The 24,728-nt window shown below is 42.5% G+C and overlaps 1 protein-coding gene across 11 annotated transcripts in view; it reads right to left on the minus strand.

The window, feature by feature from the left end:
- The window catches only part of NRG1 (neuregulin 1), a 526,342-nt gene that overhangs the window by 167,189 nt on the left and 334,425 nt on the right, over window positions 1-24,728 (minus strand). Inside the window, exon 1 of one of the 11 annotated variants that reach the window (XM_053371944.1) lies at window positions 17,246-17,411. The exons of the other annotated variants lie outside the window; for them this stretch is intronic. Within the exon in view, the coding sequence (XP_053227919.1) occupies window positions 17,246-17,393 (148 nt within the window). The 5' untranslated portion in view covers window positions 17,394-17,411. Of the gene's footprint in view, window positions 1-17,245; window positions 17,412-24,728 lie in introns of those variants that run through there. 11 annotated transcript variants of the gene reach the window in all.

Below are 24,728 nucleotides of genomic sequence, written 5' to 3' on the forward strand. Positions count from 1 at the left end.
AGCTGTCTAGTGAAAGCAGCTGCCTCCTTGCTGTCACAGTGATCTGAAAGGCCTGGCATGTCCTGGCAATGTGACCAAAATCCTGCAGTTGTATACACTAATGATTTAAAATGTTTGCTTAGGCACTTCCTCATGCAATGAGTAAATGCTCACAATGGGTTTAAAAAAGTGTATGTGGAAACTAAGCAAGGACTCTTCCACTACCCCTACATTACAGAATACCAACTGCTGCAAGAACCTATGGTTACTTTATCATATTAACAGTTCCCCATCTGCTTGGTTACTGGTTTAAACACATTTCTTTCTTTGTTTTAAGTATTTAAACTTCATGTGCTCCACAATTTTAACCAGGGGAGGCGGGAAGACTTTAAAAACCATTGTTTCAACTGAAAACAACACACTAAGCCTTATAGCCTGCCAGATAACAATTGCAGTAAGAAAACAAATTGCGTTTCCCCTTGAATATTAAGAACAATACACAAGCATTTCCTAACCCCTTCAAACTAAAGTAAAGGCAGTAGACTATAGTATAAAAAGGCAAGACTTAAAGGAAAAAGTAGTCGAAGATCTCTGTGTGGATATATATTACAGCTAGTGACTGGGGATTGATTAAAAACCTTCCAAAAATGTTAAGCACGAGGTGTGGAACATGCAAGGCCTGGACTTTGAATTCTTATTTTACATGAGTATAGGAAAAGTAAGCGCATAAAAGGTTGCGTTTTGGTATGTGCTGCTCCTGGAGCACCCTCTGGTGGCCAGAAAAATGTGCCAGGGGAGTAGCAACATTAAAAGATTATGTGATAGCCAGACTGCAATAAGAGAAATGCCATTCTAGATTCCTACACGTCTTACTTAAAACAACAACAACCCCATTTTTAGGCTATGTGAATTGACTCCACCAGGAGATTTCACCAGGAAAAGGCAAATTATTCCAGATGATGCACGTTTGCACTACCATATATGCCTGAAAATGTTTGTCCTGAATGTTTTGTGACACTGCAGTGGGGACAGATCTTAGGAAGCTATAAGAGAGGGATGTAGGTAGTGCTGTGGTCTAAACCACTGAGCCTCTTGGGCTTGCCAATCAGAAGGTTGGTGGTTCAGATCCCCACAACAAGGTGAACTCCTGTTGCTCTGTCCCAGCTCCTGCCAACCTAGCAGTTTGAAAGCACTCCAATGCAAGTAAATAAATGGGTACCGATGCAGCCAGAAGTGGTTTAGTCATGCTGGTCCCATGACCCGGAAAGCTGCCTGTGGACAAACGCTGGCTCCCTCGGCCTGAAAGCGAGATGAGCACCACAACCCCATAGTCATCTTTGACTGGACCTAATCATCCAGGGGTCCTTTACCTTTTTAGCTTTACCAAATGTATTCCTTTCTCAACAGAAAAATCAGTGACACATCATTTGGAGGTAGGCACTTTCTTTCCAGTTTGGCACCAGGCCAACTGTGATGTGCAACTTTGCAAGGAAGCCCACAAGTGTTACTAGCCCACTTGCTCAAAGAACATGGTCTTCATGAAGTAAAAGAAAAAAAAGAACATTTAAAAATCTTTCCTACATGGTTACCTGGAGCAAATTCTCTGTTGGCCACATGCAGCAGAAGATAGAAGATGTACGTATTTATAATCCCTAATATGTAGTTTTCATATAACTTACATATGAAGTTATGGTATAATGGGAAAAGATTATATTATCTATAATTAGTACTAAGACCAATGTCCAATACAGCGAGTTGTACGTTGTCTAACACAACAAGTGGCACTCCCTTTCAGGTCCCATACATAGACGACTACTTTAAGGTTTCTTACAACTTACATACACAACATTCTCATAAGGGTACAAGGCATGCACAGTCCAAGTTAAATATGAGGAGCACCTCTACTTTTCCTTTCAAACAATCTCAAAGACTCCAACCTCCCCTCTACACAAAGCCTGCATCACTGAAAGGAAAGATAAAAAGAAAGTAAGGCGTTCCGATGCAATGCTGAGAAGATTAATTAAAAATAAAAGCAACTCTAGCAGACAGGACATTCAAGTGGAAGGTGGCTCCAGCTTTTATATCAACTATAAAAGAAAGGACAACTTCATCCCAACCTTGTGACGTTGCAACAATACTTAACGCAGAAACAAATCAAATCCACAACAGTACAGCATGCAGAGGAAAGTAACTGAGGGTTAAATGACCAGTGACATCCATGTAGGTTTTTTTGCTCTGCCTGAATGACTCACATAAACTATTGACACTTGGTTTGCTCTCTTGTATCAAAACGGAACATGATAAACTATCAGCACTGTTAAAGTTGCATTCTGTCTTGTTACTTTTGGAATGTTAACAGCACACTGATTTGGTAAGAATTCATAGCATTTCCAGAACACTCAGCACTCTGCTGAAAGCATTGTTCCTCACTGTCTACTGTTAAGCACCTGCCACAGACACACTATTAGACAATTATTTTTTAAAAAGGCTCACTGGGTGCCACTTTTTCCTGAATCTTAAAAAGTAACAGGGATTTATTTTGTCCCCACCCTACCCCAATCTGGCTTAATTTGGAAATTATTGAGCTAGAGGTTTTTATAACAGGGAGTAAGTAATGGGAGGGAAGAAAAGTCAATCCTATGCAGTTTACAGAATAAAATTAGATGCTTCTAATTTTTGGGGGTGGGGGTATTTCATTTTCCCAGAAGGAAAAAAAAATGCATGCATTGTCAGCCTTTTATCTCTTTTTGTTTGTTTTAAAAAACCTTACATAAGCTAACAAACCTCAACTTTTTACACCAGACACAAAATATGCTCTGCCTTTCTCTCCTATCAATATTTGCACAATGTCCAGAATAGTTTCTGTGCCTATTGCACAGGGACTGTCTTTCTGTACACAAATATTATTGACTGTAGAGCTGGGCTGCAACAGTACTGGTATGTCCTTACCACTTTATTTGCATTCCACTGGCTGTAGCCAAGTAGCTCTTGTCATTTCCAGGCAAAATAAGATTGAGCGGTAAAGTTAGTTCTCAAACGATTCCTGTATTCAAACACTTCGGGGAAGACGAATTATCAAATTGTTTTTTACCCTTTTCATGACATATTTGAAGTCGTTCATGTGTTACATCCAGGTTAAAGGCTTTAACTTTCCCTCCTCAAACAAAACAGGGCAGGCATGCCAAGAGCATATAAATATTTTTACTAGGAAAAAAACACCTCCAAGATTAATTTGTCACTCATTTCAAAAGATTATTTCTCCTCAACAATTAGCCGTATCTTATTTGGGAGTGTGGTTGCTCTTCCTCTTCACTAGACCAGTGGTATCATGGCTTGTTTGTTTTTAATTCCAAATGCCCACTACTGAGTCACAAAAAAAGGGGGACCTATCGGAGAGAGAAAACAAGGTTCTAAATCTTGTACCTGCAACCTACTCACTTTTTATCCTGGTTTACATAAGAATGAGATGGCCCTTGCGGTCCCTTCCAGTACTGCAATGCTAAGATTCGAAGTACTATCCTGTTCAATGTTGCAGCCAAGGATAAAGTTGATAAGACAAACCATCATTCTCTGCTTCTTTGAGGAAACAATATTTGAAAGGCCTAACATTCTCAGAGGGATGCGGGTGGCGCTGTGGGTTAAACCACAGAGCCTAGGACTTGCTGATCAGAAGGTCGATGGTTCAAATCCCTGCGACAGGGTGAGCTCCCGTTGCTCGGTCCCAGCTCCTGACAACCTAGCAGTTCGAAAGCACATCAAAGTGCAAGTAGATAAATAGGTACCGCTCCAGTGGGAAGGTAAACAGCGTTTCCGTGCGCTGCTCTGGTTCGCCAGAAGCGGCTTAGTCATGCTGGCCACATGACCCAGAAGCTGTACGCTGGCTCTCTCGGCCAATAAAGTGAGATGAGCGCCACAACCCCAGAGTCGGTCACGACTGGATCTAATGGTCAGGGGTCCCTTTACCTTCAACATTCTCAGAGAGGTAACTTTATCTCGCCTGTTAGGATAATGTTCCTATCATCATCTTAAATTGTGCATATAAAGCAGTCAGAATATGGCCACACAGAGATACTGTACATCTATACTGGTCAGAGACAAGCTTGAGACACACACCTGACATAGCTCTCCCAAGTTTTCTAGAGTTCTGCACCTTTAACATGGTTTTATGTTCTAAATGACATATTAGTAGCCAACTGTAGCCCACTTTCTAACATTAATTTAAGAGCACAAGGAAGGAAAAGTATTGTGGAAAGGCTAGAGAGATTGGCAGCTTCTTAGCAAGTGCAAATATGTCCTTTTCATTCAGATCACAGACTGAACAACGCCTTATTGTCCATTGAACCCCTGGTGGAAGATAGTTGGCTGGCCTGCTTTGCTGCACTGCATGTGATAGCTGCAAATTATAGTTTTTTAGATTTTAGTACATCTAGTACACCTTTTTTAAGCAAGCATTTTAAGTAAATGTTTTGATTTATATTGTTAGTTTTAACTGATTTTATCTTATCGCTTGTAATCTTACTGTACACTGCTTAGATACCAAGGTGTTAAGCTGTACATTAACTGTTGAAATGAATAAAGATAAGTAAGATGGTAAAACCAACTGCAAAAAAATCACCTCTTCCTCCTTGGTTATCTACTTCATATTTTTAAGTAGTAGAAGAACTTTTTATTATGACCTTAGGTAAAAACATAACATTAAAACATATATCTTTAATTGGCTATGTAAATGGCCAGCCTTCACCTGTTTGCATCTGCATTGGGTCCTGGAGAGTCTTCTAATCTTGGCACCCCAGAAGTCACTAGAAGAGCCAAATAAGGGTCTAATTTCTCCACATTTATGACTGGGACTAAACCAACAATAAATGAGGCCAACAGAACAGCAGCACTCCATTGCTATGGGCTGGAAAAGTCTCACTAGTGGATTGAGTCATCATTTTGTCAGTTCCCAATCTCTGCTCACCTAACTCTCCAAGAGAGGTCAGCACTCATTCACTCTTAAAGGATATTGGCTCGGTTTAGATAAGTAGGTTAATTAGAAAAGCCTTGGATCAGACCACACGAGTTGTAATTAACTGAACAACTAGATTTATTGGCCCAACACAAACTGCAATCGGTTAAATAAACTTAGAAAATAATTATTTCTAAACTAGCTGGCATAATAAGAAAGCACAATCGTATCTTACGAGCTGAAGAAAATCCTAAAATAAAAGGCAATTGCTGAGTCAGGAATCAACACTCTACCTTCCAGCCAAAAGCAGCTAATTGTGCTTTCTCAAGTCCACACTGCTAACTCCAAACTGAAGGGTATAGCTCTACAATTTATAAGTTTTTGCCTGTGAAACGCACATAGAGGTCTGATCAGAGTATTATACTGGGGTGAAACAGAAGGCAAGCCTGGTTGTGACATGCACTCAGAATGGAAGACAGTAATAAAGTCTGGGGTTTGGGTGTAACAGATTTAAAGACCCTCAGCTTTCTACAGTTATTTTATATTATTAATTTGATTTATTTGTTGCATTAGTCACCTAATTAAAAAAAAAGGCTAAATGACTCAGAAACAATAAAAACAGTGTTAAAACACATAGCAACCAATACACTAACAAAACAACAACCTCAAGAACCACACCAGCACCACCAGATTAAAAATATCAACCGTAGGGTGACTTGTCACAATCCACCAAATGCCTGGAAAGAGTGTATTAACGTGGAACTGAAAATACATTAGTTAGTGCCAGATGGCTTACTAGGAAGAGCATTCCATAGCTTGGGGGGAGGGGGCGCAATTGAAAAAGCACTCTCCCATGTTACCACCATTTAGATGTCTCAAAAAAGGAACACATGGAGAAGGGCCTCAGGTGATGAACATAGTGTGGATAGGTTCATGTTAGGAGAGGTGTTCTGTGCAGGATTTGGGCCCTGAGGCATACAAGGTCCTGTACATTAAAACCAGAATTCTGAATTTGGCTTAGAAATGTATAGGCAGCTAGAATACCACTGATGCTTCATTCTAGTTGGTAATTTGGCCAGAATGCAGCCTTCCACGTTCCAATACTCCATGACAGTGCCATTCTAGAAAGCACTTCCATAATAAATAAGAACGGCTTTGGGTACCTTGCTTCATATAGGATTGGAGACAAAAGCAGTGTTGCCAGTTCCACTATCTATTGCTTTATAATATGGGAGTGTGCATTACTTTTCCATCTCAGGAATGCCCTCGGCTCAAGTAAAATGAAACCCCCCCCACTCCAAACTCAGATATAAAGAGATTTAAAACGGAGTTTTAAAGTTTGATGTAATATATTAACAGAAATATCAAAAAGAGGTTATCATTAGACATACCTTTACCAGATCTTGTAAGTTGGCCTCTTCAGCAATTATCTGACATGACACATCTTTCTTCTAACATTTAAAGAAGACCCAGCAGTTGCTTATCATTAGTTGACTGATTTAGTTACAGGAAACTGCCTGAGCGGATTTGAGTACATAAGCCAGTGACAATTCAGTTAGATTTCCCAATGTCTAATGCATCTCTTAAGGAGTCAGCAAACAGTTTTTGTTGATGGCTGTGGTGATGCTCACAATTAAATCTTTCACCCACCTAGCTTCTATCAATTATCTATAGGTCCATCTTCCATGGCCACACACAGTTTATTTTATTACTTTCCATATATCCATTTTTGACAACCATTCATTTTTTAGTCCACCCCACCCCCTCCAGCCATCTTCAGACTCCCTTAAGCTTTCCCTCATATTTGAATATTCAGGAGGCACAGTGGCTAATAATAATAATAATAATAATTTATTATTTGTACCCCGCCCATCTAGCTGGCTTTCCCCAGCCACTCCTAAATTCATCATATAAATAATACAATTATACTGAGAACCTGGCTCATTCAGACTAATAGTGAAGTAAACTTTACTGCGATCTCACAAGTGGGCAGGTATGTAGAGTAGGGATTTGACAAAGCGCACTTGACTGCATAGTCATACCCTGAAGAGGAAATGTTCAAAATGCACTTATGTTCTGTCTTATGCTGATAGACACGAGGATGCTCTGTTACTTGGTGATTAGTTGCTGGCACTCCTACAAGCTCAACTTATGATTCCAGATATGCTCTTGTCATTTTACAACCCTTTCCCCTTTTTTCTAAACCCTCTCGCTTCATATTCCCCCCTGAACTGTATTTATAATGAAAATGTTATAACACATTTGGTGGTCAAGGAGTATTCACTGGTTTCAAGGAAATGCAAACCACATGCATATGATGAATCACTGGAGTTACCTTGGACTTATACCAGACAGAAGGAAAAACTGTGTTCTGTCCAGTCTAAGTCTGAGAAGCAGTTGGGTTCCTACTATGAACAAATTTACTTGTAATTTCCATTGAGCTTAAATACTTCTACATGAATAAAAGTGATAAATATTATTGGAACTGCGGCTTCTAAGACCGCCATACACCTGTGATTTGCACTCTATGGTTTGCTGTATGAGCCTGGTATCAGCATGAAGCATGGAGACAAATTTGTCCAACACAGAGACTGAATGCAAAGTAGAAATCAGTACACATGGAGATGATTTGGTTGAAAGCATTTGCCATAAAGTCTATATAAAGTATTGTCTACCTCCCGGGATTCTACTCTCCCCACAACCTGTAGATTTAGATCAGATTTACTACTATCTGGAGTAAATTACATCAACTTTTGCGTATTCTAAGAACCTCTTTACAAAGTTTTATTTGTGGCACAAGTAGAAAACACTGAATTATGTTTATAGGCTTAAGTGTATTTGTCAATTCAACAGGCTGCTTTTTCTTAGCAAATGATTTGGTATACCCTCTCCTTGAGGCTAAAAATTTGAAACCGTTACAGTGTAATCCTGTACGTATCTGCTCAGAATTCAAAGGGTCTTGTTGTGAGATATACACGTACAGAACTGCGGCATATATGCAATTCTGCACCTACAGAAATCTAGCATATACAGTTCCAGAACCAGTCATTGTGAATCTTAACTGCCTATACTGGGCACTCTGCTAAAGTTCAAAGATACCCAGCAAAACTATCGAGCTTATTTACAAACTTGGTTAGAATAACAGTTTGATGATATCATTTGGAGAGAAGGAGTCAACTGATTTGCAGTTCCAAGCCTCTCAGTTTTTCCGCCACCTGTACTTACAAGTGTTAATATGTCCCATTGAATGGAGACGCAATTTTTTCCGGATTTAAGAACAAGCCAAGCTAAATCCATTTGTTCAAGAACATTTGAGGGCAAGAGAAGTATTAGCAACAAATAAAACACAGCAACAAACCCTGCTTCCACATTTGCTCACATTAAAGTCTGACATTTATTTCAATGTACGTACTACTACCAATTCAGAAAAGTGCTTAGAAGTTGGTTTTTCTCCCCCTTTGGACTACTGTTGACCATGCATGCATATTTTCTGTAAGAAAGGAGCTGTTGCCTCACAAAGTCAGAGTTGTATCTTATGCCATCACACCTAATACAGTGGTACCTTGGGTTACAGACGCTTCAGGTTACAGACTCTGCTAACCCGGAAATAGTACCTCGGGTTAAGAACTTTGCTTCAGGATGAGAACAGAAATCACGCACCAGCGGCGCGGCAGCAGCGGGAGGCTCCATTAGCTAAAGTGGTGTTTCAGATTAAGAACAGTTTCAGGTTAAGAACAGTCCTCCTGAACGAGTTAAGTTCTTAACCCGAGGTACCACTGTATAACAATGTTGTGTAACCTAGTGTTTAATTCAAGATTGCTATAGCAAACAGGAGTAAAATACTAAACACACAATTGAAGTCTTTTATTGACCTGCTACAATGAACAGTTTTAGCCATGAATCAAATATATGTATGCATCCTTTCCACTAAAAATTGTATCAACTGCAGGTCTGCACACAAATCCATACTATACCATCCTGCTTAGTCCTTAAGAGGTCTTGCTGATATGCTGCCACAATTAGCATTATTTGATTAGTATGTCTCCTCTCTCTTGCATACAAACAGGTAGATGCCTTAGAGAACATGAACATTCACTTCAATAAAGAGTCACAGAAAATATGTGGGTCTATAGTAACGGTGGACAAAATTGATATCCAACTTGATTAGAGCATAAGGTCTTATCTTGAACCTCTTTGAGGGGATGGGTAGGTTTGAAACTTTTTCGAGTAAGTAGCTAGGTGGGTCATCCATTGTCTGGAAGAAGTCCACAAAAAAGAAAGGGGGGAAAACTAACACAGTATGTGTTAAGGCCCAGAAAGGACTTCTAGGGAATAAGAAAGTTAATGGGGTGTCTTCATGGTTTTACATTCTTCCTAAATTGTTAGTACTACAACAGAAATTGGAAGATGCACACAGACTATCTACTGCTTGCACTGTGCTGAATGAACAGGTGGAACGATGGAGAACTCCCCTTCCATAAGATATCAAGCTACAGAAAGGAACTGCTGTAACCCAGAATCACTTCCAACGTGCCACCACTCCCTAACTGAGTAGCTTAGCAGGGGAGGAAAGAAGAAAACTTCAGTCTGGAAGTGGTGACTGCTGACGACTACACTAAATATCTCTGCTTTTGCAAATGGTCCTAGAAATATTACATCAAATATTTGGAATGTGCCCTATACTATCATATAATCTCATATATGAAGATGAAGGAAAAGTTAAGTGCAAGCTTTCTCAAACAGTGACATATGTACGGCATTATGTCATGTGTCACTGATTTCAATGAAACTCAAGCTCCACTGAACCTGAGATAGTGCCCCTTACCTAGTACCTGTTACATAAAATGACCAAACAATTCCAAGGCCTACAGAAATGGTTTTATTAACCATCACCTTTGATTCATAAGTTAATTTTTTATAGACATTTTATGGATGGATTCACATGACTAGTTTCTCCGCTCAGTCAGCTGTAGAGAGAGCTGTGTGGAACTCAAGTCTTCTTCAACGCACATTTTACTACTTGGGAGTGTCTGCATGATAGTTAGGAAGCCACCAATAAATAACTGAATGCCTTTATTAATCCATATTCCAAAAGGATCTCACCATGGAACAGAGTAAGAAAATCTATGTATAATCTGCAATTTTTAAAGTGACTTTTTCCCAATTGGCTAAAGAAAACTGTATTTTTAAGAAATGAGTTTAAAGAACTTAGGTGGACAAGTGGAGCATGCATACATGGAACAAGGTCCTCTTTTGCAATGAAACTTTCCCCTTTCTCCACTCCACACATGCTCCCTAAGCCTGTTGTGGGGTTTCCCCCAAAGCACAAAATAAAGGGGTCCCAGGAGTTTGAAAGGGTGAGGTGTGAGGGGCACTGAATCTAATGGACCTTGTTCCACGCATGCAACAACCCAGTTGAATCCCACCCCTTATATCTGTGTCACTGAAATAACTTGAAATACAACAAATAAAGGCACAAATAGTAGGGTTGCCGTATTTCAAAAAGTCAAAACCCGGACACAAAAGTTGTCAAGCTTTTTACAAGGGCCAAATACCGGCTGTGTCCGGAATATTCCAGACATATGACAACCCTACAAATAGAAACACACAATGCTCAAGGTTTATTCAGGCATTCAAAAACATAGCTCATGAAGGGAGCTCAAGGAGATGAGTGTGCTGGCTCTACCCTTGTGCCAGTGCAAGCAAGAACCCTCCTGTATTTATGGCAGCTCCCCACATGGTGCAGAACTGTAGAAAATCCAGAGTTGAACATCACATGGGGAGCCTTACACAAACAGAAGTGGGCTTCCCATTTCATACGGTCATCTTCCAACTCATAGAGAGTGTTAGAAGAAGAAGAAGAAGAAGAAGAAGAGGAGGAGGAGGCGGAGTTTGGACTTGATATCCCACCTTTCGCTCCCCTTAAGGAGTCTCAAAGCAGCTAACAATCTCCTTTCCCTTCCTCCCCCACAACAAACACTCTGTGAGCTGAGTGGGGCTGAGAGACTTCAGAGAAGTGTGACTAGCCCAAGGTCACCCAGCAGCTGCATGTGGAGGAGCGGGGAAGCGAACCTGGTTCACCAGATTACGAGTCCACTGCTCTTAACCACTATACCGCACTGGCTCCCAGATAGGAGAAAGCGATGCACCTAGCACACACATTCCGACAGCCTCTCTCACATGATATATTTCCAGAATGCCTGAAGAGATTTAAGAATTTGAGATGACAAATGAAATCTCTGCTTACCTGAATATCCTGGGATATATGTGTTTTCAGTAATTCCTATAACTCTTGGCAGAATCAAAGGGGTGTCACCTCCCCACAACTATTACATTTCATCTTGGGGAGAGAGCCAGGAATCTCATGGAAACAACTGGCAAGAGGAATACAGAAGCTGATGGCTACAATTTTAAGGAAATCCTCTAAGCACAGATGAACAGGACAAGCTAAAAGAAAAGAGAACTTGCATGCTGACTAGGAATGGCTGTGGCCCAAGAAAGGCCATGTGTGCAGCAAGTTCCCTTTTTTCTGATAGAACATATCCCCTCCCATTTAGTAGTACTGTGAAGTCCTTGTAACATTTACATGAGTGGGAGGTGAGGATCTTGGGTCAAAAAAAGGAAGAAAAATATTCTTATGCATGTGCGGAGTGTTTTGTGCATGCATAAATGGATTGTCTGGATTACAGCATCTATCAAACACATTATATGCCCAGATGGATACAACAGGTATACAACTTCAAATGCAATGTTTTCAAAGTATTCTTTCATACTAGGCCCCTGCAGCATAGTCTGCTCTTTCACCTGCTATGTCAGATTTCCCCTCTTCAGTTTTATTGGAATATCAGGCAGTGCCGTTAGAGTGTCATATTTAATGATACTTAATCTTTTCCTCTCCCTCCAAAGGAAAGAAATATGTTTATAGTTAAAACAGGCATAGGCTTTTGGTGTTTGTTCTTTTTAATACTAAGTTTAGCGTTTGAGTACACTTGACCATGCTAGTACATAAAACTGAGCAAATGATGCAACTTGGCGCAAGTCATTAGCTTTCAGTTGCTTAGAAAAAGTATTTAATTCTTTTGTATTTTGAATGGGTGAGATCCTGTGAACTATGTACATATGAGATGCCCTACTCAGTTCTGGAAGACAGCAAAAACACACCTGCATTCAGGGATAACTAGATGAGTTTGTTAGTCTCTTTTGCTTACATGAACTTACAATGCTCCCTTATTTATATAAATGAAAATGTGTGTGTACCAACGCTAGCATCTGTGGTTAGGTGCATCTGTAAAGCCTATGTACATTGTTTAGAAATATTGTAGCTGTAGATCAATCAAAATTACTGTAAAAAGAGAGACACTCAACAAACCTTTCAAAACATTATCTGATAATGTTCTAGGACCACTTTATGGCTAAGCTTGCATGCACCAAACCATCTGATCATACCATGTCATGTCCAAAGATGAATAACTACAAGCTGACATCCACTTGCCTTCAGAACTATCAATTTAAAATAGATCATCTTCTTGGGTAACATTAGCATTCAGATCAATTTGGTTGGAGTGATGTCCCAATACAAATTATCCTGTGCTCAAACTATTGAACTGCCTTCTAGCTTCAACGTATCTAACTTGAACTGTTTATCTGTGGCTAACAAAGGTTTTATAAGCATTGTCAAGAATTTACAGCTTGTTTGTTGTTCTTTTGCAGAAACAGCAAGGGTTTAGAACTGCCTCATTTGTTTCTTGCACGCTATTGACCTCAAACCAACACTAAAATCAGGACTTACTTCCAAATGATGGATTTAGAATGGAGGCTTAAATCTGAGTTATTAACTTTTTTCAAATTGATAAAATTGCTGAATTTTTCTATTGTCTGGTTAGTTAATCTCAATTGCGTACCTTTTTTAGTTTTAAAGGTTTTTACACTGTGATTTTCAACCTTCTGAAGATAAGTGGTTGCATTCCTTGTATAATGGTCCCTCATTCCATACATACAAACAATACTGTATCCTATCTAATAACCCACTCTGTTTTCTTAATGGTTACTTCTCCATTGCTTTGCACTTCTTAAAAACACAGAGTATATATAACCTGCTGTTCTAAATAAGCTTGCTTATTTCAGAACTTTATTTCCATAGATTTAATTACTTAGCAGCAGTATCTGTTGGCATCACCTGAAAATGATATCATGAAACGTAAGAAGAAGAATAAAAAATACTATCTGAAAATATTTTCAGCTTACAACTTAAAAGCTGCTTAAGGCAAAAGAGTGACATCTCTCCCACCTCTGTTTAATATAAAGAAGTATTTAGTAACATACGGTTTCCTCAAAACAAACAAGATTATAGGTGTATATTAGGTTCAGGATCAAATCTACTTGTCCCCATAGATTTGCTTGCCGCCTAGTACAATGGCATATTGGCTTTTGCAATGTTGGCATTATTACATTAACACAGTTTGAGAAAACAACAGGGGAGGGCAGTATTTTACAACATTATCTTGCAAAGCTGTTCCTAAACAGAAAACTCCATTAAAAAGTGCTCCTTATCTAGAAGTGTTCCCCAAGGTCCTCTATAGTGACCGTCTATTGGCATAATATTTACATCTTCTTAGTGGCATTAATATAAACAGCTTGGTCCTACTGGCAGTCTGTCTCGAAACACCTTAAAATGCACTGAAGTCTACCAATTTAGAATTTACATTAAACAGGGTGCAACAAAACACACACACACACACATCTCCCCTTCATTATTTGACAAGAAACTGCCAGTTCAAAGTTGTTCAGTGATGAGTGTTGGAGACATGAACCTACCTGGCCATGCTACTAAAGGTTAACACCAATACATAAGCAAGAAGTAGGGTTGCACTGCTTAGACCAGAGTGGTCCAAGTTTTCATATCAAGTGGGCTGCAAGAGTACTCTGACACGGAACCCACCGGCTGCACACTGCCTTATAACGTGGGGAGGGGGGGAGTGAAGCCAACATTGGACACACACACCCCAGCCCTTTCACCTCCTTCCCAAAGCAAGGCGCTAGGCTTGGTGAAGGAGTGCAAGGCTCCTCGCAGGGGCCTAGAGCGCTTCCACCTCCTTCCCAAAGCTAGGAAAATGCTAACTAGGCTTTAAGGAGTCCACATGCCTCTTTCCCCAAGCCTAGTGCCTTGCACACCTGGCTTTGGGAAGGCAGCACAAGGGCTGGGAGGGGGTTGTCAAATGTTGCCGAGGGCTGCCCCCCCCAAAAGACCACGTGTTGGACCACCCTGCCTTAGACCCTCCTCTGGGTGTTTCTGTGTCCAAGTGACTGAAGTGAGTAGTAGCTTTCTCCTAAACGAGCTTCTATACAATCTGGAACCTAAGCCATTGGGATTCCAGATCACATGGCAGTCTGTAGACACCAAAGTATCTCATTCCAGATGTTCAGCCTATTACACATACACCAGTGGGAGGGGCTACTCAGTACAACCCGACTCTCTGCTTGTGCGTTGGTGTTAACCATCAGTTGAATGCCTAAAAAGGGGCTTGGATTTGTGAGCAGATCTATGAGTTTCTAAATTAAAAGGCAGCTCCGCTTGCAGCTTTACTTTTTATCATTAAGTTTCCCCAGCCTTGTAAGTTATAAAGCTTTGGACCACAACAATTAAAGAGTTTTTCATAGTGATACGGTTCCTATCAAACTTCCAGTACGATGGAGATTGATAATTGTGTGACTTCTAAACTCCATTGTCTGCCGACAGAAACACTGCTTACCTACATTGGGCAGAGTTTGCCTTATTTTTGAGTAAATGTTCACAGGACTGGGCTGTCACACAATAAGATTTTAAGTCACACTGTGGCATAGCTCCTAAGAAGCTCATGGATGGAAAATTCCCATCTCTTCCTGCCACCCAGCACTCTCCTCTTCCTGCATTGCTCTGGGAGGCCCCCCCCTTACAAAGAGACTTTTTAGGGGACTGGAGGGTGAAGGAGGGGTCAGATGAACTTCCTTAAGTTAACATATTTTGGAATCCACATCTGTGAACCTGAAAAAATTAAGAATAAACCCAATGAAAGGGCAAGTGCTGTTTTTGGCCTCAGGAAATACAATACACAAAATATAAAAATAGTATTTCGCATTTATATGCCACATTTCAAACGTTCAAAGTGCTTAACTTAAATCATTTCAGTCCTGCATGATAGATCCGTATTATCTCCATACTGTAAATGCAGGGCTGAGGCTGAGAGAATATTGTTTCTCCAAGGCTACCAGGAGTTTGAGGTGAGATTTCAAACAAGGACTTCCCCGCTCCCATGCTTAACTACCCCATCAGCTCTCTCTATCAGACTAATGCTACAATCCTGGGAGGAGTCTCACTTAACTCATGGGACTGTGCTGCAAAATTATGTTGGAGTTATGACTTTTCAAGGTTTAAAGTCACACAGAAGTAAATCCAATTGAGGATCACTTTACTGATTTTGTATCTCACTGGAAATGATGAAATGCACTTTGGCTGCAATCCTAAACACACTTGTTTGAAGTAAAAGCATTGAAATTAATGGGACTTTCAAGTAAATGTTTCAGCCGATTTCCTCCCCAGCGTTATTGTCTACTATGGTGTCAGTTGACTTGCGAGATACTATATTCTCACAAAACCACGTATTTTCTTGAATAAAAGACTGCTGAATCTTACCAGTGTTTTCAGTAGCACATTACAGGTGTTGTGGCAGCTAGAACTATTTCTGGAACAGTCCCAACAGTGTAGCATTTGCAGTGCTCTAGCCCAGTTTTTAATGCAAAATTTATATGCCACTAGCAAAGTATTAATGGATATAATGGGTATAAGAGAGGCAGTGTTAGTGGTTTTTAATTCATCAGTTCTTAAGAAGGATCAGTCTCCTCTTGTTCCACATTTATCCAGTTATTAGAGTCCAAACTTTAACCAAAAGAATGCATTGATATGGCAATGTCCACTTTGTGCCCTCAGCAACTGGAGTAACACACCACATGCACACAATCCACACCTTTCTGTAACTCTGTGCTAATTAAATTGGAGCTTCTACCTGTGGCTCTGCATGCGTAATCAGAGACTCTTCCTACTTCATCCAGAGAAATATATAAAAACTGGAGAAAAGTCAAGAGTGGCATAGTAGAAGCTGTTGAATATGGAAGGCCTGAGTCAAAAGATGGGATTAACGCTAGGTCATACTCAAAGTAGACCAGCTGAAATCAATGGACCTAAAAGAGTCATGACCTAATCAAACGAAGTAACTGGACTTGTTAGTCCATTAATTTCAAAGGGTCTCCTCAGAGTATGATTTAGGCAGATCCCATATTGAGTTATGCCACACAGGTAAGCCTGGCCAAGTCACCATCTTCCTCATGGGGCAAAGGGAACAAAATGAGATCATCTCAAACACGCTGCCCTGAACTCATAAAGGGAAAGGGCAGGTAAAAAATGTGATCAATTCATACTTTTATCACTTTGTGAATACAGAAGGGAGGCTAGAACACATTATGGGATGATGGCAAGGCATCCAAGTGAGGTAACTGTACCAGATGTTATGCACCAGATACCTGAAAGATGCTGAAGGGTTGGAATACGTTCCCTGGCTCCTTGTCCCTGTGTGGCGCAATCCTTAGGATGCGTAATCAAAAGTTCTGCTGGCTTGCTCCCTAGCGAGTTACTTTAGGGCTGGTGGCTTAAAAGGTACGCAGGAAGGCTAGGCTGTGGGGGTGGGGAGAAGAGAACCAGACTTGTTCAGACATGATCTCTCAACCCAAGAGGAAAAGGAGTAGTATCAAAGGGTAAATACACATCGCCCCTTATCACAGCCGACCCCTTCCTATGGGATCCGTGCGGCAACTCCCTAAAGCTACTCGCCTGCATTTGTTCTGCCAAGTAGCGAGGATAACCTCGCGCGCCTGGTTTCCTTCGCCACCTGGACGGGCACCTGACTTAGGAGCTACCTAGGCGCGCAGCTGCAGGCGGACTATGACTTGAGGAACCGAATATCTCCATAGACCCAGCAATGTTGGTAGAAAGGAATAGGCCGAAGGAGAGTGGGGGACGCTCACGGGGGGGGGGGGAAGCACTGGGTTCCCCCAAAAGTTGGGAGCAGAAGCTCTCTCGCCTCCTTCCCCCCAGAGGGGCTTGTGGAGGAGGAAAGAGAAAAGTTTTTTGGGGGATCGGGGGGAGAGATAGAAAGTTAACGTGTGGTTCAGCCCTCAGAGCACCCCCCCCCCGGGACGGAGCAGCTACCCCTCGCCGCCGCCGCCACCTGTGTGCTCAACCCCAGCCTTCTTTCGCCTCTCCTTCTCTCGCCTCCATGGAAGACGTACCTGGCCCGCTTTCCTCGCGCGCGGCGCCTCTCCGGCCGGCGCCCCCTCTGCCCTTGCCTCTCCGCTTCTTCGCGGGACCCTCGAGCGGCGGCGAGGCGGAGGCGGCCCCGCGCTCCTTCCCCGCTGCCCGGCGGCGCGACTCGCTCATGTCCAGCGCTGCTGCTGCTGCTGCTGCCGCCGCTGCGCCTTCGCAACCTTCGCTCCTCTCTGGCAACGGCGCGCGGACGGAGCGAGCGATCCTCCAGTCGCGAGCGGCGGGGCAAAGAAGTTTCCTCTCTCGGCTCTTCTCGGCTTTGGCTTCGGGGGTGGCTGAGCCCCCCGCGCTTTCCTCCGCTCCTCTTTGCGCACCCGCAGCTGCCTCGGCGGCTCTCACTCTGCTGCCCTGGCTCCCATCCCTCGGACTGCTGCGAGAGAGGAAACTCGGCGCAAGGAGTTCTTGCTTGGTTTCAAACTCGGCCCCCCCCTCCGCGTTTTGGGTTTGTCTTTTCTTTTTTGGAGGGGGAGCGAGGGAGTGAAAAGGAGGAAGGAAAAGTTGCGCGGGGGGGGGATTCCTTTCTGCCCGCCCCAGGCACCCACACGCACGCAAGCAAGCACCGCTTGCCGGGGACAGGAGGAGCCTCGTCCAGCCCCTGGGGGCAAGGAGGGTGTGGGAATGTGGGCGGGCGGGCGGGGAGGGGCGGCGGCGGCGGGCCGCTCTTCCCGAGGCAGGCAGAGCCCGGCAGAGGTCGCCTCAGCTGCGCCTGGAAAGCGACGCCGGGCAGGGCTTGATGTGAAACGCGCTCCGGCTGGTGCCGAGGGAAACACCTTGTGGCTTCAGTTGCAGCTGGATAAGGCAGTTCTTAAACCAGTGACGGGGGGGGGGCGCTGCTTCTTAGCCAGGGTCTCTTCTTTACCCCCCACAAAAACCACACACACTCTGAAGTAAACAAAAAACTAGTACAACCTAACAGGACACGGGCCTAGTTCTCCCCCAGCCCATACTAGACCCGTGTATTGGCTGTCACCTCAGAATGCAGGGGTCTCAGTGACTAAATAATAATAATAATTTATTATTTATACCCCACCCATCTGGCTGGTTCCCCCCAGCCACTCTGTGCAGCTTCCAACAAAACACTAAAATGCAATAACCTATTAAACATTAAAAGCTTCCCTAAACAGGGCTGCCTTTAGATGTCTTCTAAAAGTTTGGTAGTTATTTTTCTCTTTGACATCTGCTGGGAGGGCGTTCCACAGGGCGGGTGCCACTACCGAGAAGGCCCTGTGCCTGGTTCCCTGTAACTTGGCTTCTCGCAGCGAGGGAACCGCCAGAAGGCCCTTGGCGCTGGACCTCAGTGTCTGGGGAGGACGATGGAGGTGGAGACGCTCCTTCAGGTATACTGGACCGAGGCCATTTAGGGCTTTAAATGCTTCTCCATTTGAAATAAAATATTCCCATTGGGTATTGCCAAAGAAATTGAATCAAAGGCAGCCTTCAAATCACTGAAGGCTGCCTATAAGACCCCACGGGTTTTCTTGGCGTATTTGTCAGTAAGATGTGCTAAGACAAAACAGTGATCTATGGTAGATCTGCCTTGCCTAAATCCAGATTGCTCCTCTGCCAAGATGGCCCCCATCCAACTAGTTAATTTGATATAGAGGTGTTTTGCATATAATTTGCTAGGTATAGGTAAAAGACTAATAGGTCTGTAACTCACTGGGTCCAATGTGGGGCCCTTTTTATAAATTGGGATGATTATCTCCTCGGCTCACCGTTCGGGAAATAGGCCTGTTGAATCAATGTGGGAGAATATTGTCGCCAGCAGGGGGGCCCACCACCCAATGTTGGTCTTCAGAAGTTCTGCAGAATATAATCTATGCCAGGGGCCTTGTTGTTCTTTAGCTGGTATTGCTAGAGAGATGGGTGTGAGGGTGGCCACTGTCACTTAACTTTCTATGCCCTTCGTCCACTCCCAATAAAATATTTGAGGGGGCTGCCCCTCTCCACAACTTGACAGGCACTGCCATTCAAATGGTGTGCGCACACCACATCGTGCGATCAATTATGTTGTTGTTTAGTCGTTTAGTCGTGTCCGACTCTTTGTGACCCCATGGACCAGAGCACGCCAGGCACTCCTGTCTTCCACTGCCTCCCACAGTTTGGTCAGACTCATGCTGGTAGCTTCGAGAACACTATCCAACCATCTCGTCCTCTGTTGTTCCCTTCTTCTTGTGCCCTCCATCTTTCCCAACATCAGGGTCTTTTCCAGGGAGTCTTCTCTTCTCATGAGGTGGCCAAAGTATTGGAGTCTCATCTTCAGGATCTGTCCTTCCAGTGAGCACTCAGGGCTGATTTCCTTCAGAATGGATACATTTGATCTTCTTGCAGTCCATGGGACTCTCAAGAGTCTCCTCCAGCACCATAATTCAAAAGCATCAATTCTTCGGCGATCAGCCTTCTTTATAGTATGTAGGGCGGGACTTAACTGCTCTCCCTCCCAATAGTTTATTTAAGTTGGCACCCCTGCCCGGCACATATGTTTCCCCAGGGGTAAGTGGGAAAGTGTTGGTATAATAGTGGAGCTGGAAAGGGTTTGAACACCCTCTGCTTGCACAGTAGGGCTGTCCAGTTCTCTTCTCTGCCCTTGACCAAAATTTAAAGACAGAGAAGGGTTGTTTCATCTAGTCTGGTCTTTTATGGGAAATCTTAGAGGCCTAACTGCATCAGGCCAGAAGAGCTGCACCTACTATTGCCTTTTGGCTAAGGCAGCAATTCACATGATTTTATTTAGAACAAGCCTCAATCAGTAAACAGAATCAGAGTAACAATATTACACTTCCCAGTGTAAACTGGATATTTTTGTGAGCTGTGGATCAGATAATGCTTTTGTTTCAAAGTTCACCTTCTTAACCACAAGCTCTCTAGGGTGGACTACTATATCGTGCAAGGTTCCCTATGTGAGGATTGTTATGTGAGGATAGCAATACTGAGCAACAGGGTTATTGTAGGGCACATTGTAGTACTTAGAAAAACTTATTCATATGCTTGTGTTGCTCTAAACACAGCATCATCTTCTCTCATCCTTTATCTTTCCCCAGCATGGAAATTTCCATGCATTTAGTAGAATTTCCTTTCCCCACCCGAACACACACTGTCTTGCATAAAATTGTGCCAATTTTGTGGGTGTTACAGGGGAGCAAGGGAGCTTTAGAACCTGTGGATCAACAGTCATGCTTAATAAAGTCTCCAGAATGCATCGTTTTGTGACATCATGGATCCCAGCTGAGGTTTTTTGGGGCATACTAGGGGTGGGGGTGGGGCAGAAAAGTGTTGCCCCCCCCCGGATTTCATCCTAACCCAAAATAGGGATACTTATGGTACTTCCTGTCTCTAGAATTTCAGCTTTAAAGTGCAATCCTATTAATGATGCATGTGGGTGTACACCTTTATTGATGACAGAATGGCTCCAACAAGTATAACTGTTTCATACGTTTTGATGTTCTCACAGTAACCTACCCGTGCAACACTGCAAGGTGTTTAATAAGTCCTTTCCACAGCTCCTGTACCATTTCAAATTCCTAACCACCGAAAGCTAGCTTTATTCAGTATTCCCCCGCCTTCAACACATCAATTTCAGCACACATTACTGGGGATTGAGGAGGAGGGAACTGTCCCCTGCAGCAAGGTTATCTCTGTCCTTTTCTATTGTATTAGGGTGGTATATCACTGCTGTGTCTAACACAGGCTTCCTCAACCTTGGCCCTCCAGATGTTTTGAGACTACAGTTCCCTTCATCCCTGACCACTGGTCCTGCTAGCTAGGGATTATGGGAGTTGTAGGCCAAAAACATCTGGAGGGCTGAGGCTGAGGAAGCCTGGTCTAACATGAATAAAGCACGGGAGAAAAAAGTATTCTTTTTGGGAAAATACCATACTCTGAAAAGATTCTGAACTTCATTCATAGAACCATCCTATTGATTAAAGTTATTTATAAAACTGTCCTATACAGAGCTGTTTCATGGCTCAATCTATCCCAGTAGAGTGGGATAATACTTAATTTGTTCTGGAGGTCCGTTCTTAACCTGAAACTGTTCTTAACCTGAAGCACCACTTTAGCTAATGGGGCCTCCCACTGCCGCCGCTGCGCGATTTCTGTTCTCATCCTGAAGCAAAGTTCTTAACCCGAGGTACTATTTCTGGGTTCGTGGAGTCTGTAACCTGAAGCGTCTGTAACCTGAAGCGTATGTAACCCGAGGTACCACTGTAATTTAATTTAATGTATTTATTAAATTTGCATAGCTGCCCATTATTGCTATTCTCTAGCTGGCTTTAAAAAGCCCACAACCATACTATTTACAACTACAAAATTAAACACTTAAAAACAACTACAATCAATAAAAAATATTAGCACAAAACTTAGGTGAGATAGAATAAAAGTAGTAGTACCAGCTACTACCTAAGGCTATGCTGAATGCAAACTAGATGTGAGTCAGGATATTTCTGATCAGGAAATTAGGATTTGTTTGTTATAAAAGCTGATCTGCTGGTTGAGTTCTGGTGTGTGTGAACTGGCTTGAGGCTGTAGTGCTGGGGGTGGCTTAATATTTTCTTCCCATGCTGTTTTCCTGATTAGCCCCCATCGCCTGAAGCCCCGCAGGCTAGCAGAAACTATATAGGATCTACACAGGTAGATCCTGATCATGCACCCCACAAATTGGGTTAGATCCAGAGCTCTGTATAAGAAAGACATTTGTTTAGTTCACATGTAAATATTTGCAGGGCCACACTCCAAGGTCTCAAAAAAGCAAGTTCTCCCATGTTAGCATGAGCTGTTTCTGTTAGGTGCAACAGATTTAATCTTGCTACACATCCTATGAACCAGGCTATATGTTGGTAGTTGAAAGAGATTCTGTAACCCACTCCTTTGCATGGTGTTAGTGTATTATCCGATTGAAGTACAGCTTTTGTGAACATTAGCAATTATAGAAGAATCATGTGGAAAGCGAGCAATACCATTCTTAGGCAGACATGCAAAATATCTACTCACCTGGTGCCACAATCACAGGTTTACTAGTATTTCAGTTTTTGCCTAGAGTTTATTTACTTAGTATTTACTCAATTTATTAGCCACCATGCATTCATTAAGATCCCAGGGCAGCAGTCAGAAAATTAATACAATTAATACAATAACCACATAACCAGTAATAAAAATTAAAACGGAAGTTCATAAAACAAACGCAACAATGCACAAGACTCATGAGTAACATCAAGCATTTGAGTAAAGAGATCTGTCTCAAGGCTTCATTGAAAATTATCTAATGAGGAAGCCAATTACACCTCCTTTCATAACCAGGGTGCCACCATCAAGAAGGCCCTGCAATACATTATAAACACACAAACGCATGCACACTACTCTTCATTCATCAACAGGACCACTAGCAGGACTCTCTCAGCACATCATCAGGCTTGATGTGGCAAGGAGGGTCACTCCTTCAAGTATTTGGGCCCCAAGTCATTTGATTTGGGTCTGAGAGCATATTGGCAGCCAGTAGCTGAAAAGACTACAATTATGGCAGTTTACACACTTTTAGCAGTAATCTGACATCACTGTTGTCTCTTTTCAAGTTTTGTTTCATCTCCTAGTTAGGTAAATAAATAGTGAAAAGAAATCCGCAGCACCCTTTAGAAAGGGAAGGTAGCGGACTGGCTTCTAAGAGAATAAAATCTAGATATCAATGCAAGTTATTTGACACCCTAATCTGATTAACTTCAAGTGATTTCAGAAAAGAAGTGACCAGTATTGCATGCATATTGTATGTTCCTTGTTGTCATAAGAACAGTAATGATGTCAGCATCTTCAGATTTCTAAGATAATTCCTGAACGAGGAGTGATGCATGCTTTAACATGGAACTTCATTTGCATTTACAATGAAGTGCTGTTTTCTTAATCAAGATGTGTAAGAAGCTAGAGTGACTTTATCTTTTAGTACTTGGACTCATGTTTCTCATACTTTTCACACATAGGGCACGTAGTGTGTGTGTGTCTTAAGATTAATAGATGAACTGGATTCTAGTTCATGGAAGTTTATGCCATACAAATTTGTTGATCTTTAAGGTGACACAGGGCTCAGTTGTTTTTGTTGTAGCAGACTAACCCAGTTACCTATCTAGAAAGAAATATACTGTATTTTTCCATGTATAAGACGCCCCCATGTATAATACGATCCCTATTTTTTTTTAACCCGAAATTAAGAAATTAAGTTGTTTAGCTTTTTGGGGGTGGGGTGGGATGGAGGAGGTCACTTCCACCAATCGCTCACCCGCTTGCCCGCCACTGCCAATCGCTTGCCACAGCCACTGCAGATCGCACACCTTGCCACAGCTGCCAATTGTCTGCCCACTCGCTGCCACCAAAAGTTCACCCGCCTACTTGCCGCAGCCGCCAATTGCTTGCCCAACTGCTACAGTCACAGCCAATCACCAGCAGGCCTTGCCGCAGCCACCAATCACCCGCCCAGTCACCGCTGCCAATCTCCTGCTTGCTGCCGCCATTAATTGCATGTCCCCTCTCTGCATTCACTATCCATGTATAAGACGACACCCAATTTTTGCCTTTTTTTAAAGCAAAAAGCATCGTCTTACACATGGAAAAATACGATATATGTATACTCTTTTAACTAGCCCACAAAGCAATAGCCAGACATCCGCTTTGCCAGATACATAGATTAGTTATGCATCACTGTATCCTGCTCTCTCTTCTACCCAGTTATTTAGAATTTAAAGATAAGACTGCGCTTTCTGGGTAATGATGATGCTTCTGGGATTTCCGTGTAACTGTCAGTCATTGCATCAGGGTATCCTGGTTCATCCTTACTGTCTCACACAGGATGATGTCAGATCCCTATTTTGGCAGAGAGAAGGGAGTATCAGTGCTCATTTAATCTGTTGTTCTCCACATTCAGAGTGTACCAAATGGTGTATACACCCAACATAGTTTATTTTTTCAAGGCTTGCCCCTTTCATAGTCGTAGGACATCAGAGTGCCCTGACTCACAGTCTGATAATCACTCATTTCGGTAATGTGACCTATAACATTTGGGTAATGTAAACAAGTTGTGCAAACTTGCTATTAGCAGAAGAGCGGTCTAAAATAAGTTAGCAGAGCAGCTTTTATTTTGAACCTATAATAATGGTATTCCATTTCTGATCCTACATATAATACATGATTTCTTAAATTTAATAATGTTCCTACTCCTGAACATTTTTGAAGATAATGTGCCTTAGGTAAAGGTAAAGAGACCATTAGGTCCAGTCGTGACCAACTCTGGGGTTGCGGCGCTCATCTCGCTTTATTGGCCGAGAGCTGGCGTACAACTTCTGGGTCATGTGGCCAGCATGACCAAGCCATTTCTAGTGAACCAGAGCAGCCCACGGAAACAGCGTTTACCTTCCCGCCGGAACGGTACCTATTTATCTACATGCACTTTGACGTGCTTTCGAACTGCTA

This window comes from Podarcis raffonei, chromosome 17 (genome assembly GCF_027172205.1).
Source record: "Podarcis raffonei isolate rPodRaf1 chromosome 17, rPodRaf1.pri, whole genome shotgun sequence".
In the NCBI taxonomy this organism is placed as follows: Eukaryota; Metazoa; Chordata; class Lepidosauria; order Squamata; family Lacertidae; genus Podarcis; species Podarcis raffonei.